The sequence below is a fragment of the Neomonachus schauinslandi genome, chromosome 6, assembly GCF_002201575.2.
Source record: "Neomonachus schauinslandi chromosome 6, ASM220157v2, whole genome shotgun sequence".
NCBI lineage: Eukaryota > Metazoa > Chordata > Mammalia > Carnivora > Phocidae > Neomonachus > Neomonachus schauinslandi.
In genome coordinates this window covers 127,816,451-127,835,965 of record NC_058408.1, presented here as the reverse complement: position 1 = coordinate 127,835,965, position 19,515 = coordinate 127,816,451, and the positions used below count along the sequence as shown (strand labels likewise).

Here is a 19,515-nt window from a genome sequence, read left to right as displayed (position 1 = left end):
AAATTTTTTTTTTTTTTAATAAAGATTTTATTTATTTATTTGACAGAGAGGGACACACCGAGAGAGGGAACACAAGCAGGGGGAGTGGGAGAGGGAGAAGCAGGCTTCCTGCCGAGCAGGGAGCCCGATGTGGGGCTCAATCCCAGGACCCTGGGACCATGACCTGACCGAAGGCAGATGCTTAACAACGGAGCCACCCAGGCGCCCCAACAGAATGTTTTTCTAATAGATTTTCTTTTTTAGAGCAGTAGAGAAAAACTTTTAAGAGCCACATATAGCTTTGCTATGACATCTTAGGCAGTGGGAGTAGGGCCTTGTATTAGTAGGATGTTTTCACCTGCAAGTATCAAAAAACTCTGACTTAAACTACCTTGAACAATAGGAAAATTATTTCACTTTGCAAGAATTCTAAGGAATGACACTTCCAGAAAGATGTGATCCGATGCTCAAGGACCCGGGTGTTTTCTGTTTCTCCACTTTCTTTCTTAGTATAATAGCTTTAGCATCAGGTCAGCTCCCCTGAGAATAACAAGTTCCAGTTGTCATATCAAGACACATGGTCTTTTTTTAGGAGCGAGGAAGTCTTCCATGAGAACCCTTTAGCAGACTTCCTATTGCCAAATGTGCTCAGTGTTCCTAATGTGGTTTTGTGTTCACCCAGCTTTACCAGTATCCTTGTTTTCGAGAATGTAGAATTTTCCAAGGGTGAAGAGCTGCCTCAGAGGCCTTAGCATCCATTAATAGATGAATAAAGATGTCTTTCAATGAGGAAAGGAAGGAGAGTTGGAGTGGGGGAGATATTTTATAGAAGCCTGACATACCTACTCAACTGGGCCATGTGCACAGTCAAATGAGGTAAGCCCTTGTAGCTACAGCAACAAGATAAGAGAAGATATCTGGGCATGCTCAAATCTGCCAAGGCAATTAAAATGTGAACCAGGAGATCACAAATAGGAAAATGAAAAATTTCACTAAATGAAACACAACAAAGAGCGTGTTTCAGTGCTTTCCATTTTGTATAAAGTATGATGAAAAAAGGGGCGCCTGGGTGGCTCAGTCGTTAAGTGTCTGCCTTCGGCTCAGGTCATGATCCCAGGGTCTGGGATCGAGCCCCACATCGGGCTCCCTGGTCCGCGGGAAGCCTGCTTCTCCCTCTCCCACTCCCCCTGCATGTGCTCCCTCTCTCGCTGTGTCTCTCTCTCTGTCAAATAAATAAATAAAATCTTTAAAAAAAAAAAAAAGTATGATGAAAAAACGGTTTTGTTTTGTTTTTTAAGATTTTATTTATGTGTTTGAGAGAGAGAGTGAGAGAGAGAACATGAGCAGGGGGTAGGGTCAGAGGGAGAAGCAGACTCCCCGCTAAGCAGGGAGCCCGATGGAGGACTTGTTCCCAGGACCCTGGGATCATGACCTGAGCCGAAGGCACATGCTTAACTGACTGAGCCACCCAGGCGCCCTAAAACATTTTAGTTTTTTAAGTGAAGTTTTTTAAAGGTATAATTTACATGTATGGTTTTTAATGTACCAATTCTGAGTTTTGACAAATGCGTATAAAAGTATAATTATCACAAAAAATCAAGATATAAAAGAGTTTCATCATCCCAGAAATGTCTCTTGTGCTCTTGTGAGGTCAACTCCTTCACTCACCCTAAACCCTCAGCAGCCACGAATCTGTTCCCTGGTCTCAGAGTTTTTCTTTTTCCTTTTTTACATAGTTTTGTTTTTTCAAAAAAACCCCCAAAGATGAGATTGTATAGTCTTTTGAGTCTGGCTTCTTTTACATAGTAATTTATTTGAAATTCATCCATGTTGATGCATGTATCAGTAGTTTATTCCTTTTTAAAAAAAAAAAAATTATTTATTTGAGAGAGAGCGAGAGAGAGCATGAGCAGGGAGCCTGATGCAGGACTTGATCCCAGAAAACTGGGATCATGACCTGAGCCAAAGGCACACACTTAAACGACTGAGCCACCCAGGCGCCCCTGTTTATTCCTTTTTATCGTGGAATAATATCCCGTTGTAGGACTATGCCAGCTTAGTTTATCCATTTCTCAGTTGAAGGACATTTGGGAGGTTTCCAGTTTTTAACGATTATGAATGAAGCCCCTGTGACCATCATTGTGCAGGGTTTTATGTGAACACAGGCTTTCATTTCACCCGGTTACATACCTATGAATGGGTTTTTGGCTATCATGGTTAAGTATATGTTTCTTATAAAGAAAAACACCAGGCTGTTTTCCAAAGAGATGTACTATTTTACATTCCCTTCAGCAATATATGAGTTGTAGTCCCTCCAGCCAGTGCTGGTTTGTTGGTTGGTTGGTTGGTTTTTGGCTTCTTACAGGTGTGTGGGAATATCTCATTATGGTTTTAATTTGTATTTCCCTAATGAGTAATGATGTTGAACATCTTCCTGTTCTTATTTACCATCTTGTTTGGTTTTGAAGATCTTTTGCCCATTAAAAAAAATATTGCATACCCATGTTCATAGGAGCACTATTCACAATAGCCAAGAGATGAAAACAACCCAAATGTCCATTAATGGATGAATGGATATATGCAGCCTTGAAAAGGAAGGAAATCTGTTACATGCTACAGTGTGGATGAACGTTGAGAATATCATGCTAAGTGAATAAACCAGTCCACAAAAGGACAATATTGTATGGTCCCACTTACGTGAAGTACCTAAAATAGTCAAATTTGTAGATATAGAAAATGGAATGGTGGTTACCAAGGGATGGGGGGAGGGTGCAAAGGGAGTTGTTTAATAGGTATAGAGCTTCAGTTCTGCAAGATAAAAAGGTTCTCGAGATCTGTTTTGCAACAATGTAAGCATACTTAACACTTTTGAATAATACACTTAAAAATGGCTAAGACAGTAAATTTTTTGATATGTTTTTTTCTACCACACACACACAAACTAAACTCTAGACTTTATTTGGATTCTATTACTTTTTTTTAAAGATTTTATTTATTTATTTGACAGAGAGAGACACAGCAAGAGAGGGAACACAAGCAGGAGGAGTGGGAAAGGGAGAAGCAGGCTTCCCATGGAGCGGGGAGCCCGATGTGGGGCTCGATCCCAGGACCCTGGGATCATGACCTGAGCCAAAGGCAGACGCTTAACGACTGAGCCACCCAGGCGCCCCTGGATTCTATTAATTTTTCCTCTAATGTCCTTACTGTATTCCAGGATTCCATCTATTTTACATGTAGTTCTAATATCTCTTTAGTCTCTTCTTGTCTGACAGTTTCTTAGTGTTTGTTTTTCATGACCTTGACAGTTTTCAGGAGACTCTTCCTTAATTTTGGTCTGTCTCATGATTTACTCAGGGTTGGACTGGGGTTCTGGGTTTTCAGGAAGAATGCCACAAAGTCCAAGTGGCCTTTCCATAACATTTGGATGTTATGTTATCAACATGACTTATCACTGGCAATATTAACCTTTATCACTTGCTTAGGGTACTATTTGCAAAGTTTCTCCAGTGCAGAGTTGTGGTTTTTCCTCCCTTTTCATACTCTGTTCTTTGGAAGCAAGTCACTAAATACACTCAGCACTGAAGTTGGTAGTGGGGGTGGGGAGGTTAAGCTCCACTTCCTTGAGGGGAGAGTATCTACATAGATTATTTAGAGTTCTCCTCTAAGGAGAATTGGTTGGTTTTTTTTTTTTTTTTATTTTTGAGATGTGAGGTTTCTTTGTATATTTTGCACAGTAGTCCTTTATCAGTTACGTGTTTTGCAAATATTTTCTCCCAGATTTTAGCTTGTATTTTCATTTTCTTTTTTTTTTTTTTTTAAGATTTTGTTATTTGTTTGTCAGAGAGAGAGAGAGAGCACAGGAGCGGCAGGCAGAGGGAGAAGCAGGCTCCCCACTGAGCAAGGAGCCCGATGCAGGACTTGATCCCAGGACCCTGGGATCATGACCTGAGCTGAAGGCAGATGCTTAACCCGCTGAGCCACCCAGGCATCCCTGTATTTTCATTTTCTTAACAGTGTCTATTGAAGACATTTTTGTTTGTTTTTTCTTTTCTTTTAAATTTTATTTATTTATTTGAGAGAGAAAGCATGCATGAGCTTGAGCAGGGGGAGGAGTAGAGGAGAAGGGAGAGGGAGGGGAAAGAATCTTGAGTAGACTCCGCACTGAGCATGGAGCCTGATGTGGGGCTTGATCGCATGACCCTGAGATCATGACCTGAGCTGAAACCAAGAGTTGGACACTTAACGAACTGAGCCACCCAGGCACCCCATTTTATTTTTCAGTCTCATCCACCAATTAGGGAAAGATTTTTGTTATAATTCAGCTAGCAGATTTCCATTTTTCTTGGACTCAGTTGCAAACTATTGAAGAAGTTTTTAATTTTGATAAATACAGTTTATTAATTTTTTCTTTTATGGGTTTGTGCTTTTCGTGTAGTATCTAAGAAATCTTTCTCTAACCCAAAGATAAAATGATTATCTCTCTTTTTTCTAGAAGTTTTATAGTTTTAGTACCTGACATTTAGGTCTGAGATTCAGTGCAAGATAATTTCTCTATATACTTCTGGGTTTGGATTGGGGTTCATGCCTTGAATATGCATGTCCACTTGTTTCAGCACCATTTGTTGAAAGACTTTCTCCATGGGGGCGCCTGGGTGGCTCAGTTGTTAAGTGTCTGCCTTCGGCTCAGGTCATGATCCCGGGGTGCTGGGATCAAGCCCCACGTTGGGCTCCTTTCTCTGCTGGAAGCCTGCTTCTCCCTCTCCCACTCCCCCTGCTTGCGTTCCCGCTCTGGCTGTCTCTCTCTCTGTCAAACAAATAAAATCTTAAAAATAAATAAAGACTTTATCCATTGAATTGATTCTGTCAAAAATCAAGTGACTTTACATATGTAAATATTCTGTGCTGTTGCTATATGTGTCTTTCCTTTCACAAATAACACTGACTTCTTGATTACTATAAAGTAAGTCTTGAAAGAGATAGTGTGAGTCCTTCAACTTTTTTCTTTTTTTTTTTTTTTAAAGGATTTTAAGTGGTTTTGTTTTAGAGAGAGAGAGAGTATGAGTGGGAGGAGGGGCAGAAGGAGAAGGAGAGAAGCAGATTCCTCACTGAGCGTGGATCCCGATGCGGAGCTTGATCTCACAATCCTGTGATCATGACCTGAGCTGAAATCAAGAGCTAGATGCCTAACTGATTGAGCCACCCAGGCACCCCAAGATTTTTTTAAAGATTTTATTTTTAGGGGCACCTGGGTGGCTCAGTTGTTGGGCATCTGCCTTCGGCTCAGGTCATGATCCCAGGGTCCTGGGATCAAGCCCCGCATCGGGCTCCCTGCTCAGCGGGAGGCCTGCTTCTCCCTCTCCCACTCCCCCTGCTTATGTCTCTCTCTGTCAAATAAATAAATAGAATCTTTAAAAAAAAAAAAAGATTGTATTTTTAAGTAATCTTTTATACCGTGTGGGACTTGAACTCACAGCCCTGAGTTCAAGAGCCTCATGCTCCACTGACTGAGCCAGCCAAGTGCTCCTCAACTTTGTTCTTCTGTTTCAAAATTGTTTTGGCTGTCTTAGATACTTTTTCATATAAATTTAAGTGTGTTTTTGTTAAAACCCTACTGGAATTTTGATTAAGATTTTTTTTAATTTTGATTAAGATTATGATGAATCTAGGGGCGCTTGGGTGGTTCAGTTGGTTAAGTGTCTGCCTTGGGCTTGGATCATGATCTCAGGTCATGGGATTGAGCCCTGCTAGGCTCCTTGCTCAGCAGGGAGTCTGCTTCTCCCTCTTCCTCTGCTCCTCCCCCTGCTTGTGCTCTCTCCCTCCGTCTTTTTCTCTCTCTCTGTCAAATAAATATCTTTAAAAAAAAATATTATGAATCTATAGATCCTTTTGGGGAAAATTGACATCTTAGTAATACATCTTATAGCCTGTGAACATTTATTGATGTCTTCTTTGATTTTTTTTCATCAAACATACTGTACATATTGCACATATTTTATTAAATTTATCTCAACACATTTCATGGAATTTGGTGCTATTGTAAATGTTATTTTTTAGAATTTCAATTTTTATTTGCTCATTGCTAATATATAGAAAGACTATTGATTTCCGAATTTGTCATCTTGCTAAACTCACTTACTAGATTTAGTAGTTTGTAATCTTTTTAGAATTGTCTATGTAAATAGCTATGTAGTTTGGGAATAAAAAGAGTTTTATTCCTTTCATTCTAATCTGTATGCCATTTAATTCTTTTTCTTGTCTTATTTCACTGGTTAGGACCTCTAGTAGTATATTAAATCAGAGTGGTGAGAATGGATATACTTGCCTTTTTTCTAATCTTAAGATAATAAGGATTCAGTACTTCATTAAGTGTGACATTAGCTATAGGTTTTTTCATAGATGCCCTCAATCAGGCTGAAGAAATTCCCTTTTGTTTCTAGTTTCCTGAGAGTTATTCTCATTAATGAATGTCAGATTCTGTTTTAAAATTTTAGCGTCGGGGTGCCTGGATGGGTCAGTCAGTTAAGCGTCTGACTCTTGATTTTGGCTCAGGTCATGATCTCAGGGTCTTGGGATCGAGACCCACTGGGCTCCCTGGCCAGTGAGGAGTATGCTTCTCCCTCTACCTCTGCCCCCCTCCCACTCATGCTCTCTCTGTCTCTCTCAAATAAATAAATAAATAAATACATCTCTAAAAAAAATTTAGCATGGGGCACCTGGGTGGCTCAGTCAGTTGAGCATCCCACTCTTGGTTTTGGCTCAGGTCATGATCTCAGGGTTGTGAAGTCGAGCCCCGTGTTGGGCTCCAAGCTCAGTGTGGAGGTTCCTTGGGATTCTTTCCCCTCCTTCTGCCCCTACCCCCACTCACGTGCATGTTTTATCTTTTTTATATAAAATAAATAAATAAAATCTTAAAAATTTTAGCATTTATTGAGATGATAACATGGTTTTCCTACTCTAAACTGTTGATATAGTGATTAATTTTTGAATGTTGAACCAACCCCACATGATTGTAATTTATTATTATTTAATTTTTTAATTTAAAAATTTATTTGAGAGAGAAAGGGTGCGTGAGAGAGCACATGCAGTGGAGGGAGAGGGAGAAGAAGACTCCCCTGCTGAGCAGGAAGCTTGAGCAAGGCTCGATCCTAGGATCCTGAGATCATGACCTGAGCCAAAGGCAGATGTTAACTAACTGAGCCATGCAGGCACCCGTATCTTTTTTTTAAACTTAGTATCATTTTTATGTGTTGCTGGATTTAATTTGCCCATATTCATGAGGGATATTGGTCTGTAATTTTATTTTCTTATAATGTCATTTTCTGGGTTTAGTATCAGGTAATGTTGACCTCATAAAATTCTCTCATCTATTTTCTGGAAGAATTTGTTTAGAAGTATTTTTTTTTTTTCCTAAATATTTGGTAGAATTTGTCAGGGAAGCGAGCTGGGCCTGGAATTTACTTTCTTGGAAGGTTTTTAACTATAAACCCAATTTCTTTAATAGATCTAAGACTATTTAAATTATCTATTTCTTCAGAGTGACTTTTGGAAGGTTGTGTCTTTCAAGGAATTTGTTTTATTTCATTAAGTTATAAGTTTTATGGGCATATAGTTGTTTGCAATACTCATTTTTAAAAAAGATTTATTTATTTATTTGAGAGAAAGAGAAAGAGAGAGAGCACATGAGAGGGGGGAGGGTCAGAGGGAGAAGCAGACTCCCTGCTGAGCAGGGAGCCTGATGGAGGACTTGAGCCTGGGACTCCAAGATCATGACCTGAGCTGAAGGCAGTCGCCGAACCAACTGAGCCACCCAGGCACCACTGTAATACTCATTTTTAATGTCTGTAGAGTCTTTTCTTTCTTTCATTCCTGATTTTGATAATTTGTGTCTTTTCTTTTTCTTGGTCAGTCTGGCTATATGTTTTTTAGGTTTATTGATTTTTTTTTTTTTTTTTCAAAGAACTAGCTTTTGGTTTCATAGTGGTTTTTTGTTTGTTTTGTCTCTCTTGGTTTTTAGTTTTCTATTTCATAGATTCCTGCTCTTAATTTCCTTCTTGTTGCTTCCTTTCAGTTTTGCTAGTTTCTTAAGATGAAAGTTTAGGTCATTTTCTTTGAGACTTTTCTTTTTTCCTAATATAAATACTTAGTCCTGTAAATTTCCCTATAAATACTACTTTAGTTGCATCTCAAACATTTTCATTTGTTGTGTTTATATTGTCATTCAAGTTCAACACACTTTCTGATTTCCCTTGTGATTTCTTCTTTGACCTTTGGATTATTTAGGACTATTTTGTTTAATTTCCAAATATTTGGGGAATTTTATTTTATTTTAATTTTTTTAAGGATTTTATTCATTTATTTGACAGAGAGCACAAGCAGGGGGAGCAGCAGAGGGAGAGGGAGGAGCATGCTCCCTGCTGAGCAGGCAGCCCAACACGGGGCTCAATCCTGGGACCCTGGGATCATGACCAAGCCCAGGGCAGACACTTAACCAACTGAGCCACCCAGGCACCCCAATTTGGGGATTTTTAAATTTTTTCAGATATCTTTCTGTTAGTAATATTTAGTTTAATTCTCTTTTGGTCAAAGGATATTCTTTATGTGATTTCAGTCCTTTGAAATTTATTGAGACTTGTTTTATGGCCCAGAATACGGTCCATCCTGGTTAACGACTCTTCTGCACTTGATTTTGCTCTTGGAGTAAACTGTTCTATAAGTGTCAGTTTGGTCAAGTTGTTTGATGTGGTCTCTGTTTTCACGTATTTTTTTGTGTACTTGTTCTAAAGGGACAGAGAGGGCTGTTGCAATCTCTAACTGTAATTGTAGGTTTGTCTATTTTTTCAGTTCTTTCACTTTTTGGTTTATATATTTTATAGTTTTGCTGTCACATGTGTACACATTTAGGATTATCATATCTTGGTGAGTTAAACCTTTTATCATTGTGTAATGTCCCTCTTTATCTCTGGTAATACTCCTCGTTCTGAAGTCTATTTGGTCTGATATTAATACAGCCATTGTGGTTTTTCTCTTTTTCCCCCTGTTTTTCAAAGATTTTATCTTTAATCTCTATACCCAGTGTGGGGCTGAAGCCCACAACTCTGAGATCAAGAGTTGCATGCTATACCAACTGAGCCAGCCAGGCACCCCTGGTTTTTCTTTTTTGATTAGTGTCTCCATGTTTACCTTATTTATTTATTTTTATTTTATTTATTTATTTTTAAAGATTTTATTTATTTATTTGACAGAGAGAGACACAGCGAGAGCAGGAATACAAGCAGGGGGAGTGGGAGAGGGGGAAACAGGCTTCCCGTGGAGCAGGGAGCCCGAAGTGGGGCTCAATCCCAGGACCCTAGAATCATGACCTGAGCCGAAGGCAGATGCTTAACGACTGAACCACCCAGGCGCCCCTCCATGTTTACCTTTTTCTGTCCTTTTACTATTAATTTATCTATATTTTTATATTTAACATGGCTCTCTCTCTCTCTTTTTTTTTTTAAGTAGGCTCCACACCCAGCATGCAGCCCACTATGGGGCTTGAAACTCATGACCCTGAGATCAAGACCTGAGCTGAGATCAAGAGTTGGATGCTTAACTGACTGAGCCACCCAGGCCCTCCCAGTTTTCTATCACTTCAATAAAATATAAGAGTTTTCTACTAGATAGTGTTCTGTAATCACCAACCCTCACACTTACTTTGATGATATAGTTGTCGTATGTATTACATGTAGGTACATTGAAAATTCTACCAGACAATGCTATAATTTTTCCTTGTGACTATCATCCTTATTCTAAAAATTTCAGAGAGAAAAATATATTTTTTTATATTTACATAGATATTTTCCATTTCTGTTGCTCTTTTTATTCCAGAAGATTCAAATTTCCTTCTGGTATTATTTCTCTCAGTCTTAAAAATTTTCTTTAGCAGTTCCTTTAGAGCAGGCCTCCTGGTGACAAGATTTAAAAATATTCTTTCATTTCTCAGGTATATTTGCTGGATTTAGAATTTTGAGTTGATAGGTTCTTATCTTTAAGTATTTTGAAGATGTTATTTCCCTTTTTCTGGTCTCCATGGTTTCTGAAAATAAGTCTATGGTCATTTTAATCGTTTTTTTCCTTGTTTGTAATATGTTGTTTTTCTCTAGGTTCTTTTAGGATTTTTTCCCTTATCTTTGGCTGTTAGCAGTTTGATTATGATTTGTCTAGGCATGGTTTTTCTGTGAGTTCATCCTGTTTGGGATTTGCTGAGCTTCTTGACCCTACTAAATTTGGGAGTTTTCGGCCATTCTTTTTTTAAATTTTTTAAAAAAAATTTTAAAGATTTTATTTATTTATTTGACAGAGAGAGAGACAATGAGAGAGGGAACACAAGCAGGGGGAGTGGGAGAGGGAGAAGCAGGTTTCCCACTGAGCAGGGATCCCGATGTGGGGCTCAATCCCAGGATCCTGGGATCATGACCTGAGCTGAAGGCAGACGCTTAATGACTAAACCACCCAGGCGCCCCTGCAAAATTTTTTCTGCTCCAAGTTCTTTCTTCTTCCTTTTCTTGGACTACAATTACACAGATGTTAGGCTTTTTGATATTGTCCCTCTCTTCCCTGAAGCATTATTTGGTTTCTCCCATTTTTTTCTGTTCTTCTTATTTAGTAGTTTCTACTGTTCTATCTTTAGGTTCACTAACTCCTGTGAGAATAATTGAATAATTTTGGATTACATCTTGGACATTTTTAATGTTACGTTGTGTAGACTTCAGGGTTCAATTATAATCCTCTGGAGATTTATTTGTTTGGTTTTCGGAGGCAGTCAGCGCAGATGGGGTTAGACTACAAGTTCTGCCTCACCTCTGTGGGTTGTGGTTCCAATACCAATTTAGTTTTCAGAGCCTTTTCTGTGCTGCTTTGGATCTGGTCCATGCATGTACCACTCAAGGGTTAGTTGAGGCTTGAACTGTCGTTCAAAAATCCATTCAGGGGGCGCTTGGGTGGCTCATTCTGTTAAGGGTCTGACTCCTGGTTTTGGCTCAGGTCATGATCTCCGGGTCGTGGGATCAAGCTCCACGTCAGGCTTCTCACTCAGCATGGAGTCTGCTTCAGATTCTTTCTCCCTCCCCCCTGTCCCTCCCTGCTCTCTTTCTCCCTCTCAAATAAATAAATAAATAAAATCTTTAAAACACACACACACACAAAAACCCCACCAAATATCCATTCAGGGGGTGCCTGGGTGGCTCAGTCGTTAAGCGTCTACCTTCGGTTCAGGTCATGATCGCAGGGTCCTGGGATCGAGCCCCGCATCTGGCTCCCTGCTCGGCGGGAAGCCTGCTTCTCCATCTCCCACTCCTGCTTGTGGTCCATCTCATGCTGTCTCTCTCTGTCAAAATAAATAAATAAAATCTTAAAAAAAAACCCAAACAAATATCCATTCAGTTCTTAAAGGCTTTGCTTTGCTGCTTGTATCTTTGTTCCATATTTGCTCAGCTCAGGCATGAGCCTAAGAATTGTGCAACTGTTATATGCAGAATTAGGGGAACACTTTCTCCTGGTTTGTCCAGGATTCTCTGACCAGCAAAAGCCCCCTTTTCTGGTTTCTGTCTACAGAAGGGTAAGGTTTCTATTGAAGTTTTAGCCATCTACCCAGCTTCTCCACCATGCATCTCTGTGAAAGCCTGAAAAAAATAGGAGAAAAGATAACCTGAAACTCCTTTTGTGGGTGTTTCTCTAAGTTTTGACTCCCTTCTATAATCTGTCTGCTTAGACTTAATTTTTAGGGCCCCCAGGTAGTTACTCTTTGAATTCAATACAGAACTTTTAGCTATAATCAGTAAGAGAGAGAGGCTATAGTGGTTTTACTCTGCCATGCTGGAAGTGGCAGCACACCTTCATTTTCCCCCCAGTTTTATTGAGAAATAATTGGCACACATCACTGTGAAGATTAAGGCATATAGAATGATGGTTTGATTTACATATATAGTGAAATGATTGCCACAGTAGGTTCAGCTAACATCCCTCTTTTCACATAGATACAATAAAAAGAAAAAAGGAAGAAAGGGAAAAAAAATTTTCTCCTTGTGATGAGAACTCTTAGGATTTTACTCTCTTTAATAGCTTTCCTGTATATCATACAGCAGTGTTAGCTAAATCCTCCTGTTGTAGGGTACATCCCTTATTTATCTTCTTTATTCTGTAACTGGAAGTTTGTATCTTTTGACCACCTTCCTCCATTCCCCTTCTCCCTACCCTCCGTCTCTGGTACCCCCAAATCTGATCTCTTTTTTTTATGGGTTTGTATTTGTTTTGTTTTTAGATTACACATATAAGTAAGATCATATAGTATTTGTCTTTCTCTGTGTCACTTATTTCACTTAGAATAATGTCTTTGGGGTCCATCTGTATTGTCACAAATAGGGTTTTCTCGTGTTTTATAGCTGAATAATATTCCATTGTATATATATGCCACAACTTCTTTATTCATTCATCCATTGATAGCAACTTAGATTGTTTCCATGTCTTTGCTCTTATGAATGATGCTGCTGTGAACATGGGGTTGCAGATATCTTTTCAAATTAGTATTTTGGTTTTCTTTGGATAAATACCTAGAAGTGGAATTGCTAGATCATATGGTAGTTTTTATTTTTAATTTTTTTTTTTTAAAGATTTTATTTATTTATTCATGAGAGACAGAGAGAGAGAGAGACAGAGGCAGAGGGAGAAGCAGGCTCCCCGCGGAGCAGGGAGCCCGATGCGGGACTCGATCCAGGGACTCCAGGATCATGACCTGAGCCGAAGGCAGTCGCTTAACCAACTGAGCCACCCAGGCGCCCTTATTTTTAATTTTTAAAGATCCCTCATACTGTTCCCATGGTGGCTGCATTAATTTACATTCCTACCAACAGTGCATGAAGGTTCCCTTTTCTCCTCATCCTATCCTTGCCAATGCTTGTTATTTCTTGTCTTTTATTATTAGCCATTTTGACAGGTGAGGTGATATCTCATTGCGGTTTTGATTTGCATTTCCCTGATGAGTATGGTGTTGAACATCTTTTCACATGGCCATTAGCCATCTATATGTCTTCTTTGAAAAAATGTCTATTCAAGTCTTCCACTCATTATTTAATTAGATTGTTTTTTTGGTGTTGTAGGAATTCGTTATATATTTTATATATTTTGGATATTAATTTGCAAATGTCTTCTCCCATTCAGTAGGTTTGTTTTGTTGATGTTTTCCTTCCTTCTCTATGCAAAAGCTTTTTATTTTAATGGAATCCCAGTTGTTTATTTTTCCTTTTTCCTCCTTTGCCTGAGGAGACGGATCCAAAAAAAATACTGCTAACATTGATGTCCGAGAGTCTGCTGCCTATATTTTCTTTTAGGAGTTCTGTGGTTTCAAGTTTTACATTTAGGTCTTTAATGCATTTTGAGTTTATTGTATATGGTATAAGGAAGTGGTCCAGTTTCTTTTTTTTTTTTTTGCATATAGCTATCCAGTTTTCCCAACACCATTTATTGAAGAGACTGTCTCTTCTCCATTGTATATTCTTTTTTCTTTATTTATTTGACAGAGAGAGACACAGCAAGAAAGGGAACACAAGCAGGGGGAGTGGGAGAGGGAGAAGCAGGCTTCCCGCGGAGCAGGGAGCCCGATGCGGGGCTCGATCCCAGGACCCTGGGATCATGACCTGAGCCGAAGGCAGTTGCTTAACAACTGAGCCACCCAGGCGCCCCTCCATTGTATATTCTTGACTCCTTTGTCATACATTAATATATGTGAGTTTATTTCTGGATTCTCTACTCTGTTTCATTGATCTATGTGTCTGTTTTTGTGCTAGTAACATGCTGTTTTGATTACTGTAGCTTTGTAGTATAGTTTGAAATCTGGAGGCATGATACCTCCAGGTTTTTTGTTCTTTCTCAAGATTGGTTTGGGTATTCAGAGTCTTTGGTTCCATACAAATTTTATGATTATTTGCTCTATTTCTGTGAAAAATGCTATTGGTATTTGGATAGGGATTGAACTGAATCTGTAGATTGCTTTGGGTAGTATGGACATTTTAACAATATTAATTCTTTCAATCCATGAGCATGGTATATCTTTCCATTTATTTATGTCATCTTCAGTTTCTTTCACCAGTGTCTTATAGTTCTCAGAGTACAGGTCTTTCGCCTCTTAAGTTTTTTCCTAGGTATTTTATTCTTTTTGTTGCAATTGTAAATGGGATTGTTTTCTTAATTTCTCTTTCTGATCATTGGGTACTAGTGAATGGAAACACAGATTTCTGTATATTAATTTTGTATCTTGCTGCTTTACTGAATTCATTTATCAGTTCTAATAGTTTTTTTGGTGGAGTCTTTAGTGTTTCTATAAATAGTATCATGTCATATGCAAATAGTGACAGCTTACTTCTTCCTCCCGATTTGGATGCCTCTTCTGTATTTTTAAATATGCTGTTAATCTCATTGATCTTAGTTCATTTTATCCAGTGTAGTGTGCATTTCAGAAGGTTTTTTCTTCCCTAGAAGTTCTGTTTGGACTTCTTTTTAATATGTCCATTTCTTTCCTCATTGTATTTGTATTTTCCTCAGTCTTCCTGAGAATATGGAGCATATTTACAGTAGTTGTTTTAATGTCCTTTTCTGCTAATTCTGCTAATTTTCCTCATGTTTGGATCTGTTTCTCTTGACTGGTTTTTCTCTTGCTTATTTGGTCATATTTTCCTGCTTTGAATGCCTGGTAAGTTTTAAATTAGATTTTGGACATTGTGATTTTAATGTTGTGAGTGCTAGATTTTGTTATATTATTTTATATAATGTTAAACTTTGTTCTAGAATGTGGTTACATTATTTGGAAATCAGTTTTATCCTTTCAGGTTTGTATTTAAGGGTTGTCGGGAGGTTGAGAGCCATCTTTAATGCTAATTTGGCCCCATTGCTAATGCATTATCCATCTGCAGACTCTGTCTGACAACCAATGTATGAGTAGGTCTTTCTACTCTTGCTGGTGGAAAGACAAATTATTTTACTTGTGGAGCCCTCTGTGAGCTTAACAATTTCTTTTCCTTTCCAGTGGTTCTCTGTGCCCAGCCTTGAGTATTTTCCTCTTCTATATATGCACATCAGTATTCAGCAAAAGATGTAAGAGGACCCTTCTACAGACCTCCAGAGTTCCTTGTCAAACTCCCTCTTCTAGTACTCTGTCTCACAAATTCTAGGTGCCTTGGCCTCTCCAAGTGTTGGTCTCTATGTCTTTGGCTTGGCAAGACTTCTGGGTTCTGTATAGTTTCCTCCTCCCTGTCCCACAGGCTAGAAACTTCTCCATGCAGTAAGCTGGGGTAATCGTAGGGCTCACCTTGTTTTTTTTCTTCAGGGATCACAGTTCTGTATGCCTGTTGTCCAACGTCTGGTGGTGGTTGTTTCATCTGTTTTGTCCAGGGTTCTGTCATTTAAGGTAGGAGGGTAAATTATGTTTTGTTCTTCTGTCATGGCTAGAAGAGGAAGGCTCACTGAAACATTTTTGATGAAGGCACACATTTAATATTCCTATGACATTAATTTATTGCAGTGAAGTCCACTGAATAGGAAGGCCCTCCAAAGGAAGGAACTGCCCTGAACCATAAATGATACCATATTTTGAACTGTTTTTTTTTTTATTAAAAAAGATAATTATAAATACTAAATAAAAAGAAAAATCAAGATGGAAAAAATAAATTTTACAGTTTCTCCTTTCTAGTGCTATGATTGTTTTCATAGTTGTGTATTAGCCTACACATATGCATAGTTTTACATAGTTGTAATCATGTTATCCTTCTATTTTGTGGTTTTTCAAAACATATGTCATAAAATATTCTTCTTTTTTTGTACTTTTCTTAAATCTTTTTTTTTTTCAGTGTGGGCTTAGTTTATTTAACCATTCTTTTCATGGAAATTATGGTTGTTTCCAGTTTTTACTATTACTTACGTCTCTATTTAAAATGGGTGTGTAATATGTTACTTTTGTGAACTATAATTTACTACATAAATGATTACCTTAGCTTGAAGCTTTTAGGGCATTTTGAAATAATTTTGTGTTTAAATTTGGTAACAGAAAAGAATGTAAAAGTCTATGGCATTTTTAAAGGAAATGCAGTGATGAGGTCATCTGGTGCCTGTTCACTAAGGAACAGAGCTGACAGAATATTACAGAGAAATAATCATGGACAGAGTTAAATACCTCTCTGAATTAAGGAGAGGAAAATTCAGCTCAATTCCATAAACGTTTTGGTCCCCACCCTCAGAGAATTTATGATCTAGTGGAGGATCTAGTGAAACACATTTAAGGAGTTTCACAGTTGAGTTGGAAAAGATATGTCTGACCTGCTTAAACAATTGTGTTCATCACATGATTAAATTTGTACATACACTTTAACTAAAGGACCTTTACTTGGAACTATACCAACTTCCCCAGCACTAAATCTTGTAAATTAGAAAAGCAGTGTTCTGATAATATGTTTTATTAAGGCTTCCATACTCTCTTTCGTAAAATTGCATGAATTTATAAAAATGTGGTATTGCTAGAATGAGTTTTCTTTCCTAGTTACAGCCAGAGGCCTTCCCTCAGATTTAGCTGCTGCTGTTACTCTCCTTGCTAGAATAATGGGCTGGAGTAGCTAGTGATGGTACTCAGGTATAAAGTTCCTGGGCAAATTGGTTACACATTTCTTTTTTTTTTTTTAATAATATTTTATTTTATTTTTATTTTTATTTTTTTAATATTTTATTTATTTATTTGACAGAGAGAGAGTTAGCGAGAGAGGGAACACAAGCAGGGGGAATGGGAGAGGGAGAAGCAGGCTTCCCGCTGAGCAGGGAGCCCGTTGGGGGGCTCGATCCCAGGACCCTGGGATCATGACCTGAGCCAAAGGCAGACGCTTAACAGCTGAGCCACCCAGGCGCCCCTGGTTACACATTTCTTAATGTTTGTTGGGCTCCACTTTCCTTACTTTGGGAAAGTCTCAGATATATTCATTCATTTGTTTGGGAGACCATTTATTTAAATAATAATAGCTAATATATAACATTTACTATGTGCCAGACACTGATCTAAGGCTTTATATATATTAACTTATTTAATTTTCATAATAATCTTTTCATGTAAGTATTGCTATTATTGTCTTAGTAAATGGCAGGGGCAGGAACTGGACTCTGACGTTTGGCTTCAGGGTTCATACTCATAACCATTTACTGTAAGTACATGTTCTCGAGTCACATTCTCCAGGTTCAAAGTCTAGCTCAGTTACATACAACTGTTTGAATGACTTAGATCAATTACTTGTCTCCTCTGAGTCTGTTTCTTCATCTCTATGCTATCTTTCATATAACCTAACTTTGTTCTCTTCTTGGCACATAGTAAACTTGGCTCTTATTAACTATTCCTTCATTAAAAACATAAACTTGGGGTGCCCACCATGTGCTTGCTCTTCCAAGGAGCAGTTGTGCTGGTTTGTCTCTTTTTTGTAAAGTCGTATCAGTACTGTATGTATGGTCCTGAAGCTCTTAGCTGATTGAGGATGTTCTGTATTTCCATCATCTTTCCTCCTATTGGTAAGTGTGGAAAAGAGATAGAATGTGGTCAGAAAATGGAAGGCTTTTCCTGTTGATTCATGTTGCAGGTCACACAGTTAAGTCATAGGAGCTAAAACAGGTTACTCCTTGGTTGAAACATGACCATCCTCTATCTAGCAAGATTATTTGCCCTGTTTGACCCAGCTTAAATCTTTAGGAGAAAGGTAAGTATGGAGCAGGAGGGAATACTTATTCAGCCAGCCATTTCCACTAAATCAACCCTAGCCATTAGGGAAATGATAAATGTGGCAGCCAGATTAATCTTACCTTACCACTTCAGTGTAGATTTTAAATGAATGTAAAAACGAAGTATGGAAACCTGTTAGTAGGGAGTAGATGGAGGGGAACCCAAGGCAGAGGAGTATTTTGATAGAAAGGAAAAAAAGCTAGAGAAAAAAAATCCTGGTGAAGATAGTTGAGAATAAGCCCTTAATATTTTTCTCTGAGATGAGGAAGTTTTAAATGGAATGTTGGTATAGGCTCTGTTTGGTTATTCTAATAAAGCTATTCCAAGATGTATCTTTATTCCTCATATTTGTGTTTTATACGGGGGTCTAACAGATCTTTTTTCTTTTCTTCCTTATAGTCCTGAGGCTTTCTACCAATGCAGGCCAGTGGAAAGAAGCAGCTAGCAAGGTGACCCATGCATTAGTTAATATCAGGTAAGGAATGAGAGTTTACCTCTTTCAGCATTCCTTGGCTCATCCTGAGGTTTATTGTACCTTTCTGAGTGGAGTGTGTTGAACACTGCTATTTTAAGCCCTGATATCTGTAGGAGTGGAAGAAATGTCGTACTCGATCAAGAAAAGCAGGAGTGCATGAGACTTTCATATTGTCATATTGAAATAGCTCACAGTGCTGTTCTATGAATTTTCTTACCAAGAGATGGTTGCAAGCCCTTTGTTGCCAAAGTGTTTTTCTGTGTATAGGCCATCTGAAAACTTTTCTCTGAAAAATTTTTTTCTGCCATTCTCTCTGAGTTCAGGGAATGACTCATGGGGATCTGGAACTTTGACGTTTTGCTTTACATGGCTCTTTCTATTTGTGGTAAACAGAGGCAAATGGAGCTCATGGGGCTAAGTTATTTTAGGTTCCTTATGAAACAGCAAAGCAATTACAGAGTGTTATATGTATTGGATAAAATTGAGTCAGACATGGAGTTTGGCTTAGGGTCTTGAGGAAATACCACACACTCACAGGAGTGACCTGTTTGTAAATGGAGAGAATGTGCTTTCAGTATCATGAAATCTCAAGCTGACTTTCCTTACATTCCTTGTTCCCTTTGTGCCTATCATTTCCCATTTTCTCAACAATTATTAAATTGTTCTTGCAAACAATTGAAAAATTAACACGAGTAGAAGAGGCAAACCCAACAGATGGGGAAACTTGATTTAGCTCCAGATGTAAGCCTTGCCAGACATTCCCAGTGATGGTAATGCACATCTCCAAGTTGGTATAGATTCTAATGTGTGACAGCGCTGGGATTTAGTGTTTATTTCTGTATCTTTCTTTTCTTTTCCTTTCTTTTTAATTTTTTTTCTCTCCCTCTCCTTTTTTTAAAAAAAAGTATAATGTCCTGTGGTGATTTACAGCGGTATTTGGCACGTCTGGGAACAAAAGGAGAAGTGTGAAATGTGTGTGTTGGGAGAGCTGGAGTGAGGGGGCAAGGGGTGAGATGTGCTAACAAGATTGCACTGAAGGTTGATCTGCCTTACCTGACCCCAGAGACATTTTGCTGCAAACACAGTTTTATAAATCTCACAAATGCATGTCTGTACCTAGCAAATAAACCAGATACTGTAGTGAGGCCTTATGATAAATAAAAAGAATCAGGAATTACAAACTGCCTTCTCCCAAATATCCCTTTGTGACCCAAGGGCAGTATGACAAATGTGGGTGTTTGAAAGAAGCTCCAGATTCTGGGCTAGAGTATGAAGTTCATATGGGTAT

At 38.4% G+C, this 19,515-nt stretch overlaps 1 protein-coding gene across 1 annotated transcript in view; it reads left to right on the top strand.

Annotated features, from left to right (window-relative positions):
• ARMH3 (armadillo like helical domain containing 3) overlaps positions 1-19,515 on the top strand; it is a 178,314-nt gene that overhangs the window by 81,921 nt on the left and 76,878 nt on the right. Inside the window, exon 23 of the mRNA XM_021700255.1 lies at positions 18,152-18,227. Coding sequence (XP_021555930.1) covers positions 18,152-18,227 — 76 coding nt within the window. The remainder of the gene's footprint in view (positions 1-18,151; positions 18,228-19,515) is intronic.